The sequence below is a fragment of the Otolemur garnettii genome, unplaced genomic scaffold (assembly GCF_000181295.1).
Source record: "Otolemur garnettii isolate 467f Iridium unplaced genomic scaffold, OtoGar3 scaffold00027, whole genome shotgun sequence".
Classification (NCBI taxonomy): domain Eukaryota; kingdom Metazoa; phylum Chordata; class Mammalia; order Primates; family Galagidae; genus Otolemur; species Otolemur garnettii.
The window spans coordinates 17,239,840-17,251,608 of NW_003852422.1; the positions used below are offsets into that span (position 1 = coordinate 17,239,840).

Here is an 11,769-nt window from a genome sequence, read left to right on the forward strand (position 1 = left end):
TTTGGCGGGTCCGGGCTGGGGATTCGAACCCGCCACCTTAGGTGTATGTGGCTGGCGCCTTAGCCACTTGAGCCACAGGTGCCAAGCCCACAGCTATGATTTAATAAAAAAAACTTAAAAAATTTAAATGGGTATTTCCTATAGAATTTAATACCAAAGATAATCATCTTTTTATTTTATTTTACATTTTATCAATATCCTTATTACCAGTGTGGCACATACTCATTCAAAAGACAATTTAAACAATAAGGAGGAAGGCAGTGCTGAGGCCTCCTGAGGACTCTGGCTGCCCCTTGCGGCAGCCATACGTGTGCCCCCCTCGTGGCACCAACACTGAGTGACCTGTAACCAAGAAGGAAGAGGGCAGGGAGGGGAGCTGCACGTGAGCAACAATAACAGGGGGTGGCAAGTGTCTCCCTGCTGCCTGTTCAAGGGGCCCCCATTAACATTTCCTTACACGAAGTCTCTGGACAGAACACATCGGAGTCATCACCACCATCATCACTAACTTCAGAGGAGAAGACAATTCTCACACCAGCTTCATCACGAAAAGGGTGAACTTTCAGCACATGTTTGCCCTGTGATTTATTCTCCAGAATCTTTGACGTCCAGAAAGAATAATGATTCTCTTGCCTGTCACTTTAAGAAAAACCAACAAATGATCACCATTGTTTAATCCTTAGGTTTAAAGTTGCCAAATGGAAAGACATTCAAGTTGGAGATGTCATTCGTCTAAAAAAAAATGATTCTATTCCAGTAAGTGAAGAAGCTTCTCTGATTCCTTACTCTACCCGGCTCCCCTGGACCCCACACTTGGTTTCTGGCTGGGGCGGGGGGGCCTCTGTGTTACTCAAGTGTTTTGTTTTCAATAGGCTGACATTCTGTTGCTGTCCAGCTCTGAGCCTAACAGCCTGTGCTACGTGGAAACGGCAGAACTAGATGGGTAAGATTGCCTTTAGCGGGTCTGTTTTAAAGCTGGCCTTGGATAGCACATTCATTATGTTGACATCTGTGCTGTCATACCACGCCCTCTGGCCCTGCCTCTGCCACTTGCTGCATGCCCAGCAGGGTTTCTGGCATCTGTAAAGCAGAGCTCTCAGTCTCTGCCATTCCCCACGTCTCAGACAAGGGTAAAGGATCAAATGGGAGCACAGAGGTCTCATAAACTGCTGAGCTGTCTGCAGACAATATGAATGTCGATGTTAGTATCAGTTTCAGAGAAAAAACAATTTGAAAGTCTTTACCAGTAGGCAATTTTGAATTCTTCTTTTATTGATTTTGGTTATTATGCTATCATGTAAAGAAGAATAACATTCTGTGTTTGACCGGTTTTCGGTATGTTTATTGAGTACTTACGAAGGCACTTCAGATATTAGCTCATTTAACCCTCTCAATGACCCTATGAGACCCATGAGGAATCTGAGGCCCAGCGAAGTGCAGCAGCGTGCCCTAGGTCACACAGTAAGTGGCAGATGGGACCTTTCTCCCTGCGTTTCTTGTTCCTTGTACCCTAGATGTGCAAAACTCTGTCTAATAGAAAGCAGAGATCATGTGAGTGAAAACTAGGTCTGTCTTCACTCCACAGACCAATTGGTTGACCATTCAACCTTCACTGCATGCATCAAACAGCTGTTATTTCCTGAGTAAGAGATTCTCTAAAGCTTTACAAATTCTAACACACCCCCATCAGAACAAAATGTCAAGTTGAAAACCAATGTACCTGGAAATTCCCAAGTAAGTTTTTATGAAGCCGGTTAACAGCTGTCCACCATGAGAAGGTGTCCTTGATCTCAAGAGCACGTGTCCTAGCCTGCCCCTGCCTGGCCACGTGCAGGTACCTTACCTTGCACTGTGGTGGTGGGGAGGGTATGGGGGGAGGCATTCCCAGTATTGGGAATGAAGCTATCGCCTCCTTTCTCAAATAAAATTCTTTAAAAAATGTAATCGAATTATTTACCCTGGAAAATAATTTGACAGAGGCTAAAGAGATTTCTGTAACAAATACATTTTATAGAATCATCTTGTGATTAAATGTTAGAAGCTACATTTTTAAGCAATAGTTTGGTAGTCCCAGCTGGTGGTGAGGGGTTCAGTTAATGAGAAGGAAGCTTGTGGGTACCTCTGTCTCCCTCACAATAGCAAACAGTGAAGGGGCCCAGCATTTCCTAAGGTCAGAAATATTCTCTACTTCGGAGCATGACCTCATCCCAACCCAGAGCTCCAAGGTAAACAGAGTTTGAAAATAGAAAAAGCTAATTACTTAGCCTTCATTTCCAAATATGCCAAATATTACTTTGTGCCATATTCCCTTTCAAATTCTAAAATTTGGGGCAGAGCCCGTGGCTCAAGGAGTAGGGCGCCGGCCCGTATACTGGGGGTGGCGGGTTCCAGCCCGGCCCCGGCCATAACTGCAAAAAAAAAAAAAAAAATCAAATTCTAAAATTTGTTCATTTAATTCTTTCTTTTTCTTTTCCTTTAGAGAAACCAATTTAAAGTTCAAAATGTCACTTGAAATCACAGACCAGTATCTCCAAACAGAAGATACATTGGCAAAATTTGATGGTCTGTACCAAACTTGTCTTATTTCGCTTTAAATTTAGATATTTGATTTAGTTCCTATTGGTTAAAATCAGAAACTCTTTTGTATGTGATTAATTATGTGAATCTTGTCTTTTTCTGAAAGGTTTTATTGCATGTGAAGAACCCAATAACCGATTAGATAAGTTTACGGGAACACTATTTTGGAGAAACAGAAGTTTTCCTTTGGACGCTGATAAAATTCTGTTACGTGGCTGTGTACTGAGGAACACCGATGTCTGCCATGGAGTGGTTATTTTTGCAGGTACTTTGGAGTTTCTTGGGAAATTGTTCTACTATAAGCTTTAAAGATTTAAAGGAGAGGGCAGTGCCTGTGGCTCAAAGGAGTAGAACACCGGCCCCATATACCGGAGATGGTGGGTTCAAACCTGGCCCCAGCCAAAAAAAAAAAAAAGATTTAAAGGAGAAATTGCTTTTCTGTCCTTTTGCCATCAGAAGCAAAGGTAGAGTGATTTTTCTGACGTGCTAGCCAGTAGATTTTCCCAGTTGTTGATGTTGAATTTTTCATTTTCAGGTGCTGACACTAAAATAATGAAGAATAGTGGGAAAACCAGATTTAAAAGAACAAAAATCGATTACTTGATGAACTACATGGTTTACACGGTATGTATTTTTCATCTCAGATGAGAGGCTGGACTGTTGTCTTTGCTCTAATTTTGTGGGGTGTTTTTCTAATGCAAAGAAATCTGATCTCTTTAGATGGAATAGAAACATGCTTGGTCACTCCAAGTTTTGAAAGCAGAGAGAAGGGATTCCTACCTTTTCTAAGTAATGCCTTGTTTACTCTTGGGAAGGGAAATTTTAGTTGTAGAGTTCCCTGACTACTTTGATGGCCAGTGGAGACCCAGGAAGTCCTATATAAATTAGTGGGGTCGTGCTCCTTCAGTCAGGGCAGGGTTGAGTTTATTGCTGTTACTTTCCCATAGAGGTAGTTCTCTTAACAGCAAGACCTTTTTTTCCCTCCTTAACATAAGCTGTATACATCCAAATATATGGAAGACTGAAAAGGTGTGCTGAGGGTCCCTAAGACCACTGCCAGGTTCAAGAACTCACATTTAGTGGGACCCATGGCTGTGTCTTATTACAGACAAAGGACACAGAGCAAGATCAGGAAAAGACAAATGGGGCAAGTCTGGAGGAAGCGGGTCCCCTCTCAGTGCAGCCACACACACATAGGCATTTAACTTCCCCAGTGACAACCGATGACAGCACATATGAAATGCGACTTCTCCTGAAAAGCTCATTAGCTCGTTTAGTAACTCAGTGTCCGGTTTTTTGTTTTCTTTTTTTGAGACAGAGTCTCACTATGTCACTCTTGGTAGAGTGCTGTGGTGTCACAGCTCACAGCAACCTCCAAGTCTTGGGCTTCAGAGATTCTCTTGCCTCAGCATCCCAAGTAGCTGGGACTACAGGCGCCTGCCACAATGTCGGCTATTTTCTTATTGCAGTTGTCATTGTTTAGCTGGTCTGGGCTGCGTTCAAACCCACCAGCCTCAGTGCATGTGGCTAGTGCTGTAACCACTGTGCTACAAGAGCCAAGCTGTGTCTGGGGCTTTTGATTACGAGGTTATATAGGTAGTCTGCCTGGTGTGTTCCGAAATTCCAGACTCCTCCCCCAAATGCAGGTCATCACTATAAACCATGGCATCTCCTTCCAGGTAGGCACAGTGTATAGCTGGGATTATAGGCATGCACCACAATGCCCAGCTGAACCATTCTTGTCAGAGAGTAATAAATAAAGAATCAGGAAACCATCTCCAAATCTCAGTTCCCAAATATCAACTAAGGGCCAGCCCTGCAAGCAGGACTTCTAAAAATCAGTCTCAGGCTTGCTGTGTGAATTCTTTTCTGCCTATATCATGACCCCAAGTATTGAGTAGTCTTTCAGTTGCCCAGATTTTTTTCTTAGCATTTGAATGCATATATTCTCAGAGACTTTATAGTACTTATTTTTTATTACATATACATATTTTAGATCATATAAAAGGAACATAGTAAGGAACTTTTGCCCCCGCTCCCACATTTTATGGAAATTTTATTTGACTTTTTCACATTCATCTTCAGTGTCATTACCATGGTTACCGTTAGTGCACTCACAAAGATCCCGTCATCTTTCCTCTGTGCCTAGCTGGTGTGAGATATGGCACTTTGAAATCTGTGTCTAGAAATTTAAATTTGTCCCTGGAAATTTTATTTCCACATGCAAACCTCCAAATACTGGTAGGATAGTTGACTTTTATCCATCCCATACATATATACTCATAATTTTCATAAAACAATACTTACCTATTGCTTCTTAAGTGATTTTGTTTACAATGTCATTCAATATTTATAACATCACACTCTCAGGAATAATACCCCAGATATGGGTGAAATTTCCTTGCCTTTAAAAAAACAATTTCTGGCTCGGTGCCCATAGCAGTGGTTATGGCACCAGCCACATGCAGAGAGGCTGGCAGGTTCGGACCCAGCCCAGGCCAGCTGAACACCAATGACAACTGCAACAAAAAAATAGTTGGGCATTGAGGTGGGCACCTGCAGTCCCAGCTACTTGGGAGGCTGAGGCAAGAGAATCGCTTAAGCCCGAGAGTTTGAGGTTCCTGTGAGCTCTGATGCCACGGCACTCTACCCAGGGTGACATGGTGAGACTCTGTCTTTAAAAAAAAAAAAAAATAAACAACAATTTCTGTCAAATATTTTCTGTAAGCATCTCAGTTCAGCATTGTTTAAAGTTTCATGCTAAGGTAAGGTATCTTCTCTAAGCAGTATGTTATTGTTCAAAGTAAAACTAATTGAGAAAATGCCTTGTTTTATATACGAGTCTTTAAGGATTTGAATATAAAACACCACCTTCTTTTTTGAAAGATAATTTTGGGAGCAAAACCTCATCTTATATGTGAGATGTAGGATGTTTTGATTGATTATAGCAATCCCATAGACTTCAAAAGAATTCTGTGCCACTGTTTTAAAGTGTATTATTTTTACAGACTACTAAGTTGTACACGTGTGAAAGGTTGAGCAAGGTTAGTTAGCACCTGTGAATGCATGGAGCTGGAAGTCCATCTTTGGGATACATTGAAATGTTTCATGTCTTCTAGATCTTTGTTGTTCTTACTCTGGTTTCTGCTGGTCTCGCCATTGGTCATGCTTACTGGGAAGCACAAGTGGGCAATTACTCTTGGTACCTCTACGATGGACAGGATGGTACACCCTCCTACCGTGGATTCCTCAACTTCTGGGGCTACATCATTGTCCTCAACACCATGGTGCCCATCTCCCTGTATGTCAGGTGAGCCAGGCCTCTCCCTGATCTTTTGCTTTAAGGGAAGAATATAGTATCTTTTGCCAATGTGGCTCCTTCATTTCTCACATTAATTGTTTCAAAGGTCATAAGGAACAAGTTGGGAAATAACTTTCCTTGCAGAATTGAAGGTAATGGGAAAAAATTAACATCTCAGTGTCTGCCCCGTGCCAGGCACCTTCTATCTCATCCTCTATGAGATAAGGCTAAGTTCAAAGATCAAATGCTCCTCCTCTCGTTACTCATCTCACTCGGTGAGATGCCTTCTCCATGGGTTCCGGAGCCCAGGCTTCACAAAGAGCCTGAATGGAAAACAAAGTATCCAATGTACACAGTATTAATATGAATCCAATATATAAGCAACTGCAACATGCCCACAGGAAGGAAAGACACAGGTATACTCTGTGGAGGGGAAGGGGCGGGGAGAGAGAGAGAAGGAGCGTGACTGGCGGGTTCACACCTAATGTGCACAGAGTGAGGGTGGTCAGCACCCTCCCCGGGTGAAGGGCGCAAGTATGGCTTGAACTTTATCTCAGCAATGAAAACAATGTAACTGAAACATTTGTACCCTCATATCAATCTGAAATTGTAAACAATAATAATTTTAAAAAATATATGTAACTTGGGATAAGAAAATGATCAGTTAAAAAAAAAAAGAAGCCTCCTGAAAGAAAGTGGAGATTTAGGAAGTCTAGAAAAAAACTTCTGAGGAACCTTCCTAACCTCTTATCTAAGTCTTCCTTATTACCACCTGCCACACTCATGGAAACTCACTGTGTGTCTGGCCACTACCTCTGTGGGAGAAGGAAATTCCCTGCCTCCAGCCATCTCTCAAAATGTTCTGTTTCTCATCTCGGATCTCAATCCTAGCCATAGAGTCCAACAGAGTCAGGGCCGTATCTCTGATGAGTTGTCTTGTTCGTGGACATTTCTTCCTTTTATGCTTTTTCTTTCCTTCCTATCAAAGGTCACTGTCACTAGCCAATTGGATTTTAGGGCTTTGATAAGTAGGGATCATGACTTTAAATATACTCCGCAGCCAGAGTCTGTTTTAGTTCCAATAAATCATATCCCAGAGGCACACGGGATCACATACACACCTATAATTAGAGGCATTTATTTTATTTAAATTGTATTATATGTTCATTTGTTTTATTTTTAATTTTATTACTGTTGTTCTTTTAACATGAAGGAAAGCCCTGGGGCAGCCATCTATTCTGCAGCCACTTGGGAAAAAACTAAGACAAGTGTTACCTTTGTTAAGGGAACTATTACACAGATTAATTTGCCTGAAAACTGTCCACTGACAGTTATATTAGACAATAAACTATATAGTGTGGGATTAAGAAAAAGAAAAGAACATTATGTGATGAATATAATTTATTTTTTTTAAACAGAGTTTCACTCTGTATCCCTGGGTAGAGTGCTGTGGCATCATCATAGCTCATAGCAACCTCAGATTCTTGGGCTCAAGAGATCCTGCCTCAGCCTCCTGAGTTGCTGGGACTACAGGTGCCTGCCACAATGCCTGGCTAATTTTTCAGTTTTCTAATAGAGACGGCATCTCACTCGTGTTCAGGCTGCTCTCAAATTTGTGAGCTCAGGTGATCCACTTGCCTCAACCTCCCAGAGTACTGGGATTTCAGGCATGAGTCACTCCACCTAGCCAATATAATTTTTTTTTTTTAATTTGAAGACATGGTCTTGCTATGTTGCCCAGGATGGTCTTGAACTCCCATCCTCCAGAGGCTTCCCTGCCTCAACTTGATTTCTTTATTTCTCTTGGAAATGAAGGTCCTTTGAAAGTATGCTGGATCAGTCATTCCAGATAGTGTCTCTGCTTTGTCTTAGCCTCCAGTAGCTTTTGATTTCCTTCAGAATAAACATATTGAGGCCACAAGGTCTCCTGTGATCTGCTGCTTGGTCCCTCCACCCCCTACCCAAACCTTCTGTGCCTTCACCTACCTCTCCAGCTCCCACCACTCCAGCCCCCCTGCCCCAGGGCCTTTGCATCTATTCTCACCTTTGCCCTGCAGGCCTCGACTGAGATAGCATCTTATCCCCCCAACTGTCCCAAGCCACTTCCCTCTAACCTCCACTACCCCTGCCTGTGGTCACCATCTCCCCTTACCCTGCTTTTGTTTTGTATAGAGAACTTTCACCACCTGATACACTATTAATTTACACTGATAACACTATTTATTTTTCTTGTCTGTCTCCACTAGAAGGTAATCTTAAGAGCACAGTTGTTGTTTACTGGTATATCTTTTGCACCGAGAATGGTGTCTGGTCTATAGTTTGTACTCAGGAAATACTGAAGGGGACGTAGAGTTATTTTTCCATATGTTTAACTTGTTATAAAGACCTCCTTTACCCACATGACAATTTAAAGTTTCCTTATAAATGAGATATATTTAATCCCTTATAGTTTTAAAATCTTAGTTTCCCGCTACGCTCTGGGGAACTGAAATGGCTGCCTTTACCTCCGCCCCAGTGGTAAGACAAAGAGGGTAAGGACCCACCTAGGTAAAGCCCTCTCTGCACTCACATAGGGCAAAAGATTTTGGTAAATACCCCTAAGTAATGACCCCACACTGTGAAAAAGCATGCTTTTTTTTTTCTGTAGAGACAGAGTCTTACTTTATGGCCCTCGGTAGAGTGCTATGGCCTCACATTGCTCACAGCATCTTCCATCTCCTGGACTTAAATGATTCTCTTGCCTCAATCTCCTGAGTAGCTGGGACTACAGGTGCCCACCACAACGGCCCGTCTGCTTCTTTTTGTTGCAGTTTGGCCAGGGCTGGGTTTGAACCCGCCACCCTCGGTATATGGGGCCAGTGCCCTACCACTGACCCACAGGCGCCACCCATGAAAAAGCGTATTTTAAAAAAAGAATTAGGTTGTGGCATCCTCTGGCCCTGTCTTTGATGTGCCTGTGTCACCCATTCTTCTGGGCTGTGTGTTCTGAACAGGGATTGTGGCCAGGTGTGCTCAGGAGTGAGTGAGAAATCACCTGGAGCAAAGCACTTGGGGGTGGGTGGGATTACTGGTCTGGAATCAACTTGACCCTGAAGTTGAAGAATAGTGTGGTTAGTCAGAGATACCCAGAGGCTGAGTGTGTGGGCCATTGCTTGGCTGGTCTCCTTGTAGATGCTGCTGTAACAAAAGAACTTAGCCTGGGTCACTTACAGAAATGTACTGCTCACAGTTCTGGAGGCTGGGAAGTGTGAGATCACGGCAGCAGATTTGATAACGGCTGGCTCTCTGCTTCATAGATGGTACCTTCTTGCTTGGTCCTTACAAGACAGAAAAGGCAAACAAGCTCCATGGGACCTCTCTGATAAGGGCACTAATCTCTCTTTTTCTCTTTTCAGGGTAGGCCCCTCAAAACCAAGTTAACTGCCAAAAGCCCCCCCTTGGTTCTATTGCTTTGGGATTAGGCTTCCACATACAAAAAGGTCTGGGCATGGTGTATCACACCTATAATCCTAGCACTCTGGGAGGCCAAGGAGGGAGATCACTTGAGCTCAGGAGTTTGAGACCGGCCTAAGCAAGAGTGAGACTCCATCTCTTCTAAAATGAGAAAAATTAGCCGGGCATGGTAGCAGGCGCCTGTAGTCCCAGCTACTTGGGAGGCAGAGACAGGAGAATCCCTTGAGCCCAGGAGTTGGAGGTTACAGTGAGCTCTGATGACTCCCCTACATGCTAGCCCAGATGACATAAAGACTCTGTCTCAAAAAAAAAAAAACAAACAAAAACAAAACCCTATACCATATGAATTGGGTTGTGGGGGGCACCCCCACATTCAGACCGTAGCAGTAGACATGTTCCTGTCTGCATAAATGAGGATCAAATCCAGCACCTGCCACTCACCTGAGCTCTCTGTGTCAAGTAATCTTTTGTCTTCCTAGCGTGGAAGTGATTCGTCTCGGACAGAGTCACTTCATAAACTGGGACCTGCAGATGTACTATTCTGAGAAGGACACACCTGCGAAGGCTCGAACCACCACGCTGAATGAGCAGCTGGGGCAGATCCATTACATCTTTTCCGACAAGACGGGGACACTCACACAAAACATCATGACCTTTAAAAAGTGCTGCATCAACGGGCAGATTTACGGTGAGTGGAAGCCGACAGGCATTTCCCAGGGGAAGGGGGGGGTGCATGCCATGTGCAGAGCACTGCCTGGACCAGGGCGTGTCTGCCCAGATTGCTGGTGCCCTTCCTGAACAGAGACCTCCTGGTGGTCACTCTGTTGCTGAGGGCCAGAGGACCATTGTGGGCAGCACTGGGGACATGCATGGGAGAGGACAGCATCACGAGTGGGCTCACATTTCTCAAAAAATTAAAATTAGATGAGCATGGGATCTGCTAATTCTGCTTCAGGATATTCACTCAGTGGCATTGAAAACAGGGACTCCAAGGGCTGTTTGCTACCATACCTCCGTAGCAGCATTATGTACAATAGCCAAAGATGGAAGCAGCCCGAGTGCTCATGGTTGGATGAATGACTAAACAAGATGCAGTGTATACATGCAAAGGGATGTCATTCCATGGAAGGAAGGAAGGAAGGAAGGAAGGAAATTTTGACACATGCCATGATACAGATCAGCCTTAAGGACATGATGCCATGTAAAATAAACCAGTCCGCAAAAGACAAATATCGTGTGGCTGGGAGTGGTGGCTCACGCCTGTAATCCTAGTACTCTGGGAGGCCGAGGCAGCTGAATCGCTTGAGCTCAGGAGTTGAAGACCAGCCTGAGCAAGGACGAGACCCCATCTCTACTAAAAATAGAAAAACCAATTGGGCAGTTGTGGTGGACACCTATAGTCCCAGGTACCCGGGAGGCTGAGGCAGGAGGATCTCTTGAGCCCAAGAGTTTGAGGTTACTATGAGGTATGATGCCATGGCTCTCAACCCAGGGCGACTAAGACTCTGTTTTAAAAAAAAAAAAAAGACAACTATTGTGTGATTTTCCTTATGTAGGGTAATTAAACAGTCAGATTCATAGAGATTGAGCAGAATGATGGTTACCAAGGGTTGAAGGTAGGGGACTGGGAGTTATTATTTAATGGTACAGAATTTCAATTATGTGAGGTGAAATATCAGTGCAATAGTCTGACTGTACAACACAGTGAGATCTTGACTCTACAGTTCAAAAATTAGCTGGGTGCTGGGCACGGTGGCTCACGCCTGTAATCCTGGCACTCAGGGAGGCTGAGGCAGGTGGATTGCTTGAGCTCACGAGTTTGAGACCAGTCTAAGCAAAAGTGAGACCTCCGTCTCTACTAAAAATAGAAAAACTAAAGCAAGAGGATCACTTGAGCCCAAGAGTTGGATATTGTTGTGATCTATGACGCCAAGGCACTTTACCCAGGGCAACAGCTTGAGACTCTGTCAAAAAAAAAAAAAAAAAATTAGGTATGGCAGTGCACATCTGTAGTCCCAGCTACTCAGGAGGCTGAGGCAGGAAGATACCTTGAACCCAAGAGTTCAGACTGCAGTGAAATATGATCAGGCCCCTGTACTCCATCCTGGGGGACAACATGAGACCTCTATCTCTTTTAAAAATAGTAACTTTTTTATCTATAATTTTGTAAAAAGTTGGTTTCTATTCTAATTTTCTAAAACATGCTGTATATGTATAAAAAATACGAAGCCAATACTGAATTCAAATAGTGAACTTTTAAATAAAGACTTAATAATACAATTTTTAAAAAGATATAGACACACATAAGGACTTTGGCCTTGAAGGAGACTGTACTGTGAGCATGTTTTCATGTAAGGAGTGTCAGTGAGAAAGGTGGGACAGCACAGGGCGAGGAAGCGGTCATGTGCCTGGTGGTAATCTCTTCTGAGTCGGGGGGG

The 11,769-nt window shown here is 43.5% G+C and overlaps 1 protein-coding gene across 1 annotated transcript in view; it reads left to right on the forward strand.

Moving 5' to 3' along the window:
• The window catches only part of ATP8B1 (ATPase phospholipid transporting 8B1), a 142,768-nt gene that overhangs the window by 92,848 nt on the left and 38,151 nt on the right, over nt 1-11,769 (forward strand). The window contains exons 7-13 of the mRNA XM_023512364.1: nt 684-756; nt 873-943; nt 2,480-2,562; nt 2,684-2,842; nt 3,113-3,201; nt 5,697-5,887; nt 9,811-10,019. Coding sequence (XP_023368132.1) covers nt 684-756; nt 873-943; nt 2,480-2,562; nt 2,684-2,842; nt 3,113-3,201; nt 5,697-5,887; nt 9,811-10,019 — 875 coding nt within the window. The remainder of the gene's footprint in view (nt 1-683; nt 757-872; nt 944-2,479; nt 2,563-2,683; nt 2,843-3,112; nt 3,202-5,696; nt 5,888-9,810; nt 10,020-11,769) is intronic.